The sequence below is a fragment of the Heteronotia binoei genome, chromosome 16, assembly GCF_032191835.1.
Source record: "Heteronotia binoei isolate CCM8104 ecotype False Entrance Well chromosome 16, APGP_CSIRO_Hbin_v1, whole genome shotgun sequence".
Lineage (NCBI taxonomy): Eukaryota > Metazoa > Chordata > Lepidosauria > Squamata > Gekkonidae > Heteronotia > Heteronotia binoei.
Window position 1 is genome coordinate 14,648,452 of NC_083238.1, and position 13,557 is coordinate 14,662,008.

The window sequence follows — 13,557 nt, forward strand, 5'->3', positions numbered from 1 at the left end:
ACTGAAGAAATTGCTTGCAGTTTCTATTTTTTTTTTTACTTCCCAAGTCCCCCATTTCTTTTCCATCTTTCCAACCAACCTGGATTTTAGCCCTGGTTGCCCACTAGAGATTGCTATTGTCAAATACACAGATGTTTCTGCATTGGATCCTTCAAAGGGATTTGGAGCTTAGAAGGGTGTAACACTGTATAGGATGGCACTGTTCAATATTCAGGAAGTGTAGATGCACCTGTTCTTCCTTTGACTATATATGCATAAATGGGCTGAGATGAGCAAGTTGTGTTTCACTTACATGATTGTATAGTTCATTGTGTGTATCGTTCAACTTCAGTTTTAAAGTCATGCAGCATAATTCTCTGTCTAGATTGCTTAATGATAAAAGGGAACAAGCAAGAGAAGATCTTAAGGGACTGGAAGAAACTGTGGTATGTGTATTCTGTCTTCACACTTTGTGTTTTTCCTAAGGAGTTCTTTGAACACTTGACATTTTCTGTATTTTGCTTTGCATTTGTTAGCAGTGCAAAATATTTTCTGTATCACTTTTCTGTTCTGTTTAGAATATTTTGCTTTCCTGCAAAAATATGAGTTGATACTGATGGTAAGGCACTCTCCAGTTGGTAACTCTGCTTGCTCTCCTTCCTTCATAGTATAGCTTCATGGAGCAGATTTGGGCTTCAGTGATATTAGTGTGATATTTCAGTGAGATCAGTCACAAACAGATTATATTTTTTTTTGTTTTTTTTTAAAAATATTTTTCCTGCAGTTTTTGAAATGTATGAAATTTCCAGATTCTGTGGCTCTAAGCAGATATATCGCAAACTGCCAAAATACCAAACATATGAATGCTCAATTTATGGAGAAACACTTGAAAGATCCTTTAAGCTTTGACAGTTCACAGCATAAGAGGGGGCAGAAGCCCTGCATTTGAATTTACTCTGCCCATGATTAGCAATGTCAAAGATGAGAATATAAAATGTTCAGTAGAAGATGCAGCATATACTCAACCCAGTAGAGATCACAGTGGATTGGATCCCACCAAATTTTCTGCTAGTGAAAAAGGAAATAGGAGTCCCCTTGTTCCACCAAGAAGACTATGCTACAGACCGTAGGATCTGCATGGACAAAAGCCATGTGTCATGGGGGCTGTTGTAAGGAGAGAAATTGGACAAATTAAGTGGAAAAGTTGGCTGGATCCAACCAATTTTTTAGTGCTGAATGAAGGCTTGTTTATCCTTTGCAGCACCCTTTTACATGCATAGGACATAGCCTAAAGGTGATTCTGCATGTAAATCCCTGCTGGATTGGCGCATCCACAAACTTACATTATCATCACATTATAACATTGTAGTAGCAATATATGCAAAAGTGCAACGAAAGTATTAAGAAGTCAGAGATTCAGATTGTGTAATGTTTGGTGTAGTGGTTAAGTGTGCGGACTCTTATCTGGGAGAACCGGGTTTGATTCCCCACTCCTCCACTTGCACCTGCTAGCATGGCCTTGGGTCAGCCATAGCTCTGGCAGAGGTTGTCCTTGAAAGGGCAGCTGCTGTGAGAGCCCTCTCCAGCCCCACCCACCTCACAGGGTGTCTGTTGTGGGGGAGGAAGGGAAAGGAGATTGTGAGCCGCTCTGAGACTCTTCGGAGTGGAGGGCGGGATATAAATCCAATATCTTCATCTACCTCACAGGGTGTCTGTTGTGAGGGAGGAAGGTAAAGGAGATTGTGAGCCGCTCTGAGACTCTTCGGAGTGGAGGGCGGGATATAAATCCAATATCTTCATCTACCTCACAGGGTGTTTGTTGTGGGGGAGGAAGGTAAAGGAGATTGTGAGCCGCTCTGAGACTCTTCGGAATGGAGGGCAGGATATAAATCCAATATCTTCATCTACCTCACAGGGTGTCTGTTGTGGGGGAGGAAGGTAAAGGAGATTGTGAGCCGCTCTGAGACTCTTCGGAGTGGAGGGCGGGATATAAATCCAATATCTTCATCTACCTCACAGGGTGTTTGTTGTGGGGGAGGAAGGTAAAGGAGATTGTGAGCCGCTCTGAGACTCTTCGGAATGGAGGGCGGGATATAAATCCAATATCTTCTTCTTCGTCCAGGAGGAGTTGCCCCAAAGCAAGTCACAGCAGTTGCTTTCCCTTCCTTGGTCATTAGCACAGCAGTATTTATTGAAAATATTTTCCTCACAGGGCAATCCTAAGAACACCTTCCTGGGAGTAAGTGCCATTGAGTAGACTTCAGTAGGATTCTGAATAGACCTGCTTAGGATTGTATTGTCAGTAATAATGTACTGACATAACAGCTTGTTTTGTGCTGCTGAAGTAAAGCGAGTGATATTAATATAATTTTTGTTTTTTTGGGAAAAAATCCAGGCTCGAGAACTGCAGACTCTTCATAACTTACGCAAACTCTTTGTTCAAGATCTTACCACCAGAGTAAAAAAAGTAAGTGGTTAAGGTAGAGGGGGAATTTTGTCAAAATGCCAGTTTCCTTTTCCTTCCTATGTTCAGCAACTAAAACTTCAGTTTCTGTTGCACTAGTGCAATGAAAAGCTGGTGTATTTTTATTAGTATTTGATTTCTTAATTCAGACACTGTTAAAAGCAAATGTCTGTGTTTGGGTTCTATGGAATATATAAGAAGAATAGAAATCAAGACTTGAGAATAGGAGTACTACCCTATTTTATTACTTTAAAAGATAGAAAAGAATTCAAGAAATAGTTATCAGTCAATCAAAGGCAACCTTTTTTGGCATAACCAGAAAAAAAAAATACAGGCCAAGATAGAAGTGAACAGTCCTCAGGAGTTTTCTAGTACAAATAACTTAAAGAAGGAATAATTATCTTTGATGATAGCTCTCTGCTGAAGGGTACAGATACACTGTCAAGGCATTGCATGGCCTGTCTTCTCTCAGAGGTAGAAGTGAGACCCTCAGCTATTTCTGGTAAATCCATGGCAAAGCTTCATAGATGAAATAGGCAAACATCCTTGACACAGCAAGTGTTTGCTGTTTGCCTTGGTGAAACTTCATCTTCTCAATACACAAGTCACCCCATGACCTGGCTGTCTCTCACTTAATTATACTGTTTCCAGAATTCTTCCATATTCTCTGACCTTTATTTTATACCACAGATAAATTGGCCCAAAATACATAAAGTAATTTCACAAACGGGGGGGTTCCAGGGATCCCTGAGGTTTGCAAAGGTACACCAGATAATCCATGAGTCCTTCGGAAGCACAGAGAGTGAGCTCCTCTCACATTGATCAGGTAACGTGAAAACAGATCCACCACTCCCTCTAGAGGCAGGGAAAGTAGACGGGCCTGCATCACACACAATCATCTCAGAACACTAGCCAGAAAATGCTTATTCGTTGCTGGAATCCAGTAGTTCAGTCCTAGGAAATCTGATTTGCTGAGTGTGACCAGTGACTCACCAGTATCCTTGTCCTCATCCACCAGACACACACTTGTAAAGCATACAGTGTGTTCCATGGAAGCCTCAACTTCCTTAATGCCTTCAGAACAATACAATGGAAAACCCATCAGCTGCACTTCAAAATAGGTGCAAATAAAGTTTGACTTGTAGTACGCATGCCCTACAAGATAATGTCTCAGAGTATAGCCAATTCTGCAAAGTCCTAACTCAGAAGGCTCAGACTTAGGTTCTAATCAGTCTGACCCCTTGATTGGAAGGACTTTGTGCAGGAAATAGCATGAAACTTCCTTATCTATTACTAACTTTGACTCAGAGGCTGGCTTTACAGATGTGGGAAAGGGCTTAGAAAATGTTCAGAGCTGCTCAACGAACTAGAAACAAACCAGTTTTGCATTCAGCTTGAAGTCCCAGTATTCTCTGGAAAATCACCATTGGCTGTTTGAACACCGAGCAGTGTCTGTCTGTCTCCTGTGGTGAAATGGAAAATAACAGTTCAGCTTTAGATCTAAGTTAACAGTGATGTTACTTCAATGGGCGCTTAAAGGCAGGCTTTACATCTCTGGGAATTAGAGTGATATATAAGGCTGTTTTAAAGGTTCAGCTTAACATGGGAGGGAGGAGAACGTGAGGATTTTGTTTGGTTCTACTTGTTCTATTTAAATGGAAAGAATATTGAGAAATTCTGGTATTTTTATTGCTTCTACTAATGATCAAATGGCTTGATATACAAGGGGCTCTTTTAAGGTTTATAAGCCTGTAATGAAACTCTAGGGAAATTGAGCTTTATTGCACAACCCAACTACAATGAGTTGTAAATATTCAAACCTTGTTTCTCATTCTCTTTGCTTCCTGCATAGAGTGTCGAATTGGACAGTGATGATGGAGGTGGCAGTGCTGCTCAGAAACAGAAAATTTCATTCCTGGAAAACAATCTAGAACAACTTACAAAGGTTCACAAACAGGTAGGGTTATTATTGTGCAGGGCATTGCACCAGTGGCTGACATGCACAAATTGCCAGTCTGCTGGATACCGAAGGCAGGAAAATACAGCCAGTGCATGTGCTGTGGGGGAAGGGGTAGTCTGGAGCTCATCCAACAGCAAAATAATCATATGGCAAATCTTAAGAGCATCAGATAAAAGTAGATTTACTGCTGCTTTGTAGGATCCCTGCCAATTAGCCAGAAAGAAAGGTGTAGTTACAAAATGCTTGATTATGAATCTTCCACAGTCATTAGACCCTTGCTATGTTTAGTGCTGCCAAACTGAAGCATTGTTTTGTGGAAGCACTGAAATGTGCAGTGATTATTTTTTTTTTTTAACAGAGGACTACATGGGCCATGGAAAACATACCCGCAGTCACTTCTTGTTCTTATTTTCCTTCTCCATCTTCTATCTTTTGGTCAAGCTAGATGAGATATTGGAAGCTATGTGTATGGAGCACCCAATATTTTTCAATCCATTTATACAGCTAACGTAGTCAGTGTGTTTATAGGTGCTCAGTCTATTGTGCCTGGAGGAGCAGGTTAAACCTTCCCTATTTTTTTTTCACTCCAAAATGAAATTGCAGCCCTACAGGTTTGTTTTGGGTCAGGAAAATAGCACAGGCTGAAAGGCTTAAACAAACACACCCTTCTGTAGTTCTGATCTAAATTGTTCCCCCACTACGGATGTCCTAAAGGAGAAAAAAAAATCTAGGCGTTCCATGGATGGAATTTCATGTTTTAGTAAGTAAAGTAAAGTAAAGTAAAATTTTATTTGTATCCCGCCCTCCCCCGCCAAACAGGCTCAGGGTGGCTAACAACAGGAAAAAACAACAACAACACATTAACAAACCATTGCATTAATAAACATTAGATTAGCCTTAAAAACCAGTTAATACATTAATTAAAACCATTATTGATCTAATTGCATTAAATTAAGTTACATTAAATGTTTTGCCTCATTTGGCCGCTTGTTTCCCTGTGAAATGTCCGTAATAGAAACGAGGGATAATGCTTCGTTCTGTTTAAAAAGGTGAAATAATACAGTTGATACAGCTTTGAATCCGTCCTTCATTCTTTATATTTGTAATAATTAATTTGAAAGCTTAGGACTTGCTCCTGAGTAGACCTGCTTTGGCTTGCTCCATGTGTTTCCTAAGGGTTCAGTGAGCTTGTTGCTACTTTGGAAACGAACCCAGGTCTCTACTGTAAATAATAATAATAATAATAACTTTTTATTTGTATCCCGCCCTCCCCGCAAGCAGGCTCAGGGCAGCTCACAACACATGAATACAGTATACAATAAAACCATGTGCAGTCAATTATAAATTCATATACAATTCAATATAAAATCATCCTTAAAACATTAAAATTACATTAGAGTTAAGATTATGGTGCTATAATTAAGATCTTTCATAAATTCCAGTGATTAGAACATAAAACATAGGACGTATCCAACAGGACTTTCTGGCTCGGTTTATGTGAAGGCTGTTTTAAAGAGGTGGGTCTTACAGGCCCTGCGGAATTGATCTAAGCATCGCAGGGCCCGTACCTCCTCTGGGAGTTGGTTCCACAGTAGGGGGGCCGCTACAGAGAAGGCCCAATCCCAGGTGGACTTCAATCTGGCCTCCTTTGGCCCAGGGATATTCAGCTGGTTCTTACCAGCTGACCTCAGCGCTCTCTGGGGTTCATGCGGGGAGAGACGGTCCCTCAAGTAGGCAGGTCCTCGGCCATATAGGGCTTTAAAGGTAATAACCAGCACCTTGTAACGAACTCGGTGTGCCACTGGCAGCCAGTGCAGTCCGCGCAGCCCCGGCTGTATGTGCTCCCATCTTGGGAGCCCCAACAACAACCTAGCCGCTGCGTTCTGCACCAGCTGCAGCCGTCGAGTTCGGCACAGGGGCAGCCCCATGTAGAGGGCGTTACAGTAGTCCAATCTCGAGGTGACTGTAGCATGGATCACCGTTGCTAGGTCCTGGCGCCCAAGGAAGGGGGCCAGCTGCTTTGCCCGTCGAAGATGAAAAAACGTGGACTTGGCAGTGGCCGCTATCTGTGCCTCCATTGATAATGAAGGCTCCAGAAGAACCCCCAAGTTCCTGACTCTCTGGGCCGCTTTCAGCGGTACACCATCAAAAGCCGGAAGGGGGATTTCCCCCCCCAGGGCACCACGGCCCAAGCAAAGGACCTCTGTCTTCGTTGGATTCAACTTCAACCCACTCAGCCTGAGCCAACCTGCCACGGCCTGCAGTGCTAAGTCCAGGTTCTCCGGGACGCAGCCAGGCCGGCCGTCCATTAGCAGATAGAGCTGGGTGTCATCTGCATATTGGTGACACCCGAGCCCAAACCTCCGGCTATCTGGGCAAGGGGGCGCATGTAGATGTTAAATAACATCGGGGAGAGAACTGCACCCTGTGGCACCCCACACACTAGTGGGTGTCTCTGGGACAGCTCTCCCCCTATTGCCACCCTTTGTCACTTCTAGTTGGGCCCTTTGCAGCACAAAGAAGCTATAAATACATTATACGGTCTGTCAGGCAAATAGCATGCTGTTGCTACAAAAAACAGTAGGAGCAGGCTGTGAAAAACAAAATTGTTTAGGAGGGCATTTTGATAAAGGTAACAGGACTACAGTCTAACACAGGAAGGTGCTTTCATAAAGGGACTTGGAATGTATATTATTGTGCGTGATGTGTATTCTTTGTTTATTGTATGCATTATCCTGCATTCTTTTACACTTTTGGAATACCTTTTTTCTGCATTTTTACATATCATATCTGTTAGGTTTCTAATTTTTTGTAATCCCAGTCCTTATTGCATTGCTTATTTGATGTTTCATGTAATTGGCCTTGAGTCTCAGTGACAAAAGCAGACTATAAACAAACAAACAAACAAACAAATGGTCCAAGCTAATATTGTTCTGCCTTTTGTAACAATGCATTTTTTTTTTAAAAAAGGGCTTCTCTGCACTTTAGTGGTTCCCGTTTAGCTGCAGCATATCGCATTACTAATCCGTTTTCACTTCCTTCTTCTGCAGTTGGTACGTGATAATGCAGATCTCCGTTGTGAACTTCCGAAGCTTGAAAAACGACTTCGAGCTACAGCAGAGAGAGTGAAGGCCTTGGAGAGTGCATTGAAGGAAGCCAAGGAGAATGCCATGCGGGACCGGAAGAGATACCAGCAGGAGGTAGATCGCATTAAAGAGGCTGTCAGAGCCAAGAACATGGCAAGGAGAGCCCATTCTGCCCAAATTGGTACGTATCTGGCACAGAAAAGTCAGTGATAGTGTTGTGGGCTGAGGGACACGTGGGCAAGGTATGACAGTGATGGAGAAGGAATGGAGGAGTGGCGTCCCAGAGAGAAAAAGAAAAAGGAGGCACTTCTGATAGAGAGCATAATTAGGTTGCGAATGGTAGTAGTGCTTTGATATGTTATATCTTGATTGGAGGGTCCATGGTCTGGTGGGCTTGGGCCCTGGACTTGGCATCCAGATTGGCTAAGGCCCTTGGAGTCCATATGGGGAGGGATCTGAAAAGGGGAACTATTTGTTTGGGGTTGGTTGGGGCTGCCTCTGATTGGTATATTTTGGTTGCTGAGAGCAGTGTACTCGCTTGTGCGTGTGTTTGCAATGCCAGATGATAGACAAGAATGATGCTAGAGGATACTTGCAGGGTGCCCAAGGGGTACCACGCAACTGGCAAGGACCAGATGTTCCATGGATGGTAAGTACCCAGTTAGTAACTTTATTTTGCTTAGTGTAGTTAGATCTGACTTGTAACCACCCTGAGTTTTTTGCCTTGTAGAAATAAAGTTTAACTAAAGACTTCCTTACCCAACTGCTCTGGCAGTCAGCACAATAAAAAAAAACCCCACCCCTTTGGCATTGACCCTGGGTGACATCGTGTGATTTTTTTTACTCAGGGCGGTGGCATGCTAGCAGAAAACAAGGAGCAAAAAGCGACTTTCTGCCCCAGCTTCTTGACTCAGCAGTGCGCTGGCTGGAGAAGTCTGGGGAGAAAGTATCCTCACATACTCACAGTTTGGCAAGGGATCCTGGAGTTTTTTTTTTACCATCTTCTGGGTATGGAGCTGGAGGCATTGGGGATGTATGTGTGTGGGGGAAGTATTTGTGAGTTTCCTGCATTGTTCAGGGGGTTGGGCTAGATGACCCTGGAGGTCCCTTCCAACTCTAGGATTTACTAGGCAATAAAGCCTGCCACCACAGACTGTTTTTAAAACAAGTCTTCCTTGGACTTTATAGTCCCTATCCTGGCTTGATGTCAGGAACTATATTTTGAAGAACAATCCTGACTTGTGCTTTGGGTTCATGCTGTGATTATATAGTGCACATTTTAAAAAAGATTGCTACTGTTCCACCCATAAGCGTAATTACCAGCAAATTCAAGTAGACTATATTGTGATGGACAGCACTTTAAAAGATCTTATAAGTGCTGGGTAAACAGGTAATAGCCTGTGAAGGGTTAATTCCTCACAGAGAGCCTTGAGTGACAGGCTGCTCCGAGGAATTTGATTGGTTAACGTCAGTTAAACAGATAAAAACTTGAGAGCTGAATACTGAAGAGAGGGCAGTTGGAATTCAGCCCTGACTGAGAACAATCTAATACTGACAGAGTCTGGGTCTAACCCTGACTGAGAAGGGTTTAGAACTGACAGGGTTTGTGCTTAGCCCGGACTGAGAGCTGTTTTACACAGATGGACCTCTGGGGGTCCAGTGGGATCCTATATTCATCTGCCAGAGGCCCTGGGTCTGCTGAAATAGGGCAGTTGCTCCACACAGTTTCCTCATCCCCATTTCACTGCGTGGAGACTGATGAGCACATGACCTTGCCCACATATTCAGGAAGTCCTGCTTAATTCCTGCAAGGCATCCACCAGGAGATCCTGTGGAAATAAATGGAAATGCTTTGAACTATGGGCACCTTCTGAGGGCCATTTTCCCATTTCATGCTCTTTGTCAGTAGTTCTACGATATTTGCTCATTCTCAAGACACAGGGGTTGGCATACTCATTGGTGAAGGTTCATTTGGCAGCCAACTCTGTCTTTCACTGCCTCATAGTGGCCAGACCATAGACTCTAAACATTTTATGAAAGAGTTATTGAACATGTACCCCCACAACCTACATTGGTTCCACAATGGTGCCTCTTGTTAGTGCTTTCACAATTGATGATGGAGCCCTTCATGCTTTTAGCCACTTGCCCATTGGACTTATTATTGATTACGGCTGCTTCTTGGTATCCATAACTTCAGTCTGAAGTGTTAGCAAATTAGCCACACCACATACCAACTCCCATTTTTGAAACTCTTTGCAGAACAAGTGGTTCTTAGACCCAGTTTGGAAATTTTGCCCAAGGTACTCTCTATATTCTATATGCTACAGGACATAGTGTTACCTGTATTCTTCCCTGCACCTTCCTCTCCTGCTGAATGTGTGCTGCTTTTTTATCTCAAGCAAACCAAATCATTTAGGCAGTGTGTTAATTTTATATTTCTTGGACTGGGTGCAACGATGGGAAACCACACAGACATTATGCACATGGACTCTTTCAGCAATCCAGAGATGTTACAAACAAGCAGGGTTGCCTTCCCCTTTGCACATCCACTTTCATTCCACCAGAACACCGGTGCCCTCTGCTGTAATGCTACGTGGTTTTCCATGCTCGAGATTTGCAGACTGACCACTTGAAGATGTTCACAAATCTCTACACTCTGGATCTGTAGGCAAGACAGGTTGGCAAGGCCATCCTGCACTCTCTGTTCCAGTGACTATTTGAGGTGAGAACCTCACGCTGCCTCCTAGGTAATAGCTTAGTGACATCACATTGGGGAACTGCACAGAAGATTGAAGATGAAAACGGGGTTGCTATTACCTGTAACAGTTGTTCATCAAGTGTCTTCTGTGCAGGCATGCATTCCTCCCCCACCTCACTTGTCAGAAGACTTTCTCTTCTGTGGCTCAGGGCAGCTCAGGCAGAACTGAGGGGAGGGGGTGCCCCCTACCATGGGTCACGTGACTGTCTTTTGGGTGGGAAAAGGACAGCTTACAATGGAGTGAGGGAGGAGGAGCACCCTCTAGAGAACTTTTTAGCTTGGAAACAGACCTTCCTGCGGCAGGCCTGCTTGGAAGCAGACTTCCAGAAAGCTGTTGATAAAGTTCCTCATCAAAGGCTCCTTAGTAAGCTCAAGAATCATGGAGTAAAAGGACAGGTCCTCTTGTGGATCAAAAACTGGCTAATTAATAGGAAGCAGAGAGTGAGTATAAATGGGCAGTCTTCACAGTGGAGGACAGTAAGCAGTAGGGTGCCGTAGGGCTCAATACTGGGTCCCATGGTCTTTAACTTGTTCATTAATGATCTGGAGTTGGGAGTAAGCAGTGAAGTGGCCAAGTTTGCAGATGACACTAAATTGTTCAGGGTGGTGAGAACCAGAGAGGATTGTGAGGCACTCCAAAGGGATCTGTTGAGGCTGGGTGTCAACGTGGGTGTCAACATGGCAGATGAGGTTTGATGTGGCCAAGTGCAAAGTAATGCACATTGGGGCCAAGAATCCCAGCTACAAATACAAGTTGATGGGGTGTGAACTGGCAGAGACTGACCAAGAGAGAGATCTTGGGGTTGTGGTAGATAACTCACTGAAAATGTCAAGACAGTGTGCGATTGCAATAAAAAAGGCCAACGCCATGCTGGGAATTATTAGGAAGGGAATTGAAAACAAATCAGCCAGTATCATAATGCCCCTGTATAAATTGATGGTGCGGTCTCATTTGGAATACTGTGTACAATTCTGGTCACCGCACCTCAAAAAGGATATTATAGCATTGGAAAAGTGCAGAAGAGGGCAACTAGAATGATTAAAGGTTTGGAACACTTTTCCTATGAAGAAAGGTTAAAACGCTTGGGGCTCTTTAGCTTGGAGAAACGTCGACTACGGGGTGACATGATAGAGGTTTACAAGATTATGCATGGGATGGAGAAAGTAGAGAAAGAAGTCCTTTTCTCCCTTTCTCACAATACAAGAATTCGTGGGCATTCAATGAAATTGCTGAGCAGTCAGGTTAAAACGGATAAAATAAGTACTTCTTCACCCAAAGGGTGATTAACATGTGGAATTCACTGCCACAGGAGGTGGTGGAGGCTACAAGCATAGCCAGCTTTAAGAGGGGATTGGATAAAAATATGGAACAGAGGTCCATCGGTGGCTATTAGCCATATATAGACATAGACATACACACATACATATATTGGCCACTGTGTGATACAGAGTGTTGGACTGGATGGGCCACTGGCCTGATCCAACATGGCTTCTCTTATGTTCTTATGTCCCAACGTGGGTTTGCACAAAAGACATTTGATGAACAATGATTACAGGTATGAGGAACCCCATTTTCCTATTATGTGTCAGTTGTGTGAACAGACTGCACTAGAGTTTTTAATTTATGCAGTTTCTGTCATCCATAAAATACAGGAAGTATTGTAAAAGCTTGGCTTTTGGTATACTTAGCAAGTTAAGATGTTATGCACAGTGCTACTTAATAATACAAGATGATATTCATTCTTTCTACCACGAAATTCTGCAATCCATTTAAACACGTAGGGACAGAAAATGGTGTGCTGTTCATCTACATGCTGTATTCTCCCAATTTTGATTTTTCTCTTGCAGCCAAACCTATCCGCCCTGGTCACTATCCAGCATCTTCTCCTACAGCTGTTCATGCCATCCGAGGAGGAGGATTGTCCAATTCAAGTTACTATCAGAACATAAAATAAACACCAGGTAGATCGATGGCAGCCTGTTTGTGGTTTTCAGTATTTTGACATCACTAAGGAGCTCACTTCACCAATCAAAATTCTTACTATTGGGGGGGGGGGGCCTTCCTGTCTTTTTGGTGGGTGGTGGCTGTCTATTGCTATCTTGAACACAGATCAGCATTTAAAAGCCCAACAGCTGTCATTGTTTGTGGAAAGGGGACGTTTTATTAGGGCAGGATAGCAAATGGACTTGGAAGGCCAATGGCTACGAGGGCCTTATCAATACTTTTTCTCAAAAAAAAAAATGGCTCTTTCACCAGAATTCAGCAATAAACTGCCAGTTTCACTGTTTTAGTTTCAACAAGTTAAAGCCAACAGCAGTTGTTTCCCTTTACAAGTACGGTCTGCAGTTCCAGGCCATCAGAAAGCAGAACCCAGTGCTCTGAGGTTGTTGTACTGCAGCCTTCAAATAAATGCTGCAATGGGTGAAATCCAAACTTATGAGTAATTTGAATGCAGAACACAAATGTGGCACTGGTCTAGTGCCAGATCCACAAGGTGCCCTTTTTCCTGGATGTCGGCCACCATGTTGCAGACAGCCTTACTGAGGAAAAGTGGAAGTGCAAATCAAAATCTTGTTTGGCCATGATAATGGTTCATTGTGGTGCATGAAGTGAGAATGCTTCTTAGGAACAGTTGGACAGAAATACTCATTAGAAGTAGTTGGAAATAATGCCATCATATCATATTATTTCAAACCCAGTAGAGGTATAATTTGTGGCGATCTGGATAACATTTAAGAATGCACTCTGACCTGGATAGCCTAGGCAAGTCCTGATTTTGTCAGCTCTCAGAAGCTAAATAGGGTCAACTCTGGCAAGTACTTGGATGGGAGACCTCTTTGAAATACCAGCAGTCTGAAGGTGGGAGCAGACTTTATTCAGCCATCTCTCTGAATATCCTTCATGCCCCCAATAGAGGTCAGTCACTAGAGGTCACCATGACTTCCACTTGCGCACACACTCACATGCACACAACAATTACAAAAATACAAAACAAGAAGATTTTGAGAAGGGAGGGATGGTGGCTCAGTGGTAGAGCATCTGCTTGGGAAGCAGAAGGTCCCAGGTTCAATCCCTGGCATCTCCAAAAAAGGGTCCAGGCAAAAAGGTGAGAAAAACCTCAGCTTGAGACCCTGGAGAGCCGCTGCCAGTCTGAGAAGACAATACTGACTTTGATGGACCAAAGGTCTGATTCAGTATAAGGCAGCTTCATATGTTCATATGAGAATGCATGATAAAGCATAATAGAACTCCAATGTAAGTTGGGCCTGTCTCATTCTCTTTCATGAGTGCTAAATATGCTGTGATCCC

At 43.2% G+C, this 13,557-nt stretch overlaps 1 protein-coding gene across 1 annotated transcript in view; it reads left to right on the forward strand.

Moving 5' to 3' along the window:
- Positions 1 to 13,557, forward strand: part of KIF5C (kinesin family member 5C) — a 170,370-nt gene that overhangs the window by 152,161 nt on the left and 4,652 nt on the right. Inside the window, exons 21-25 of the mRNA XM_060257215.1 lie at positions 365 to 425; positions 2,375 to 2,446; positions 4,296 to 4,400; positions 7,454 to 7,670; positions 12,096 to 12,209. Coding sequence (XP_060113198.1) covers positions 365 to 425; positions 2,375 to 2,446; positions 4,296 to 4,400; positions 7,454 to 7,670; positions 12,096 to 12,202 — 562 coding nt within the window. The 3' untranslated portion in view covers positions 12,203 to 12,209. The remainder of the gene's footprint in view (positions 1 to 364; positions 426 to 2,374; positions 2,447 to 4,295; positions 4,401 to 7,453; positions 7,671 to 12,095; positions 12,210 to 13,557) is intronic.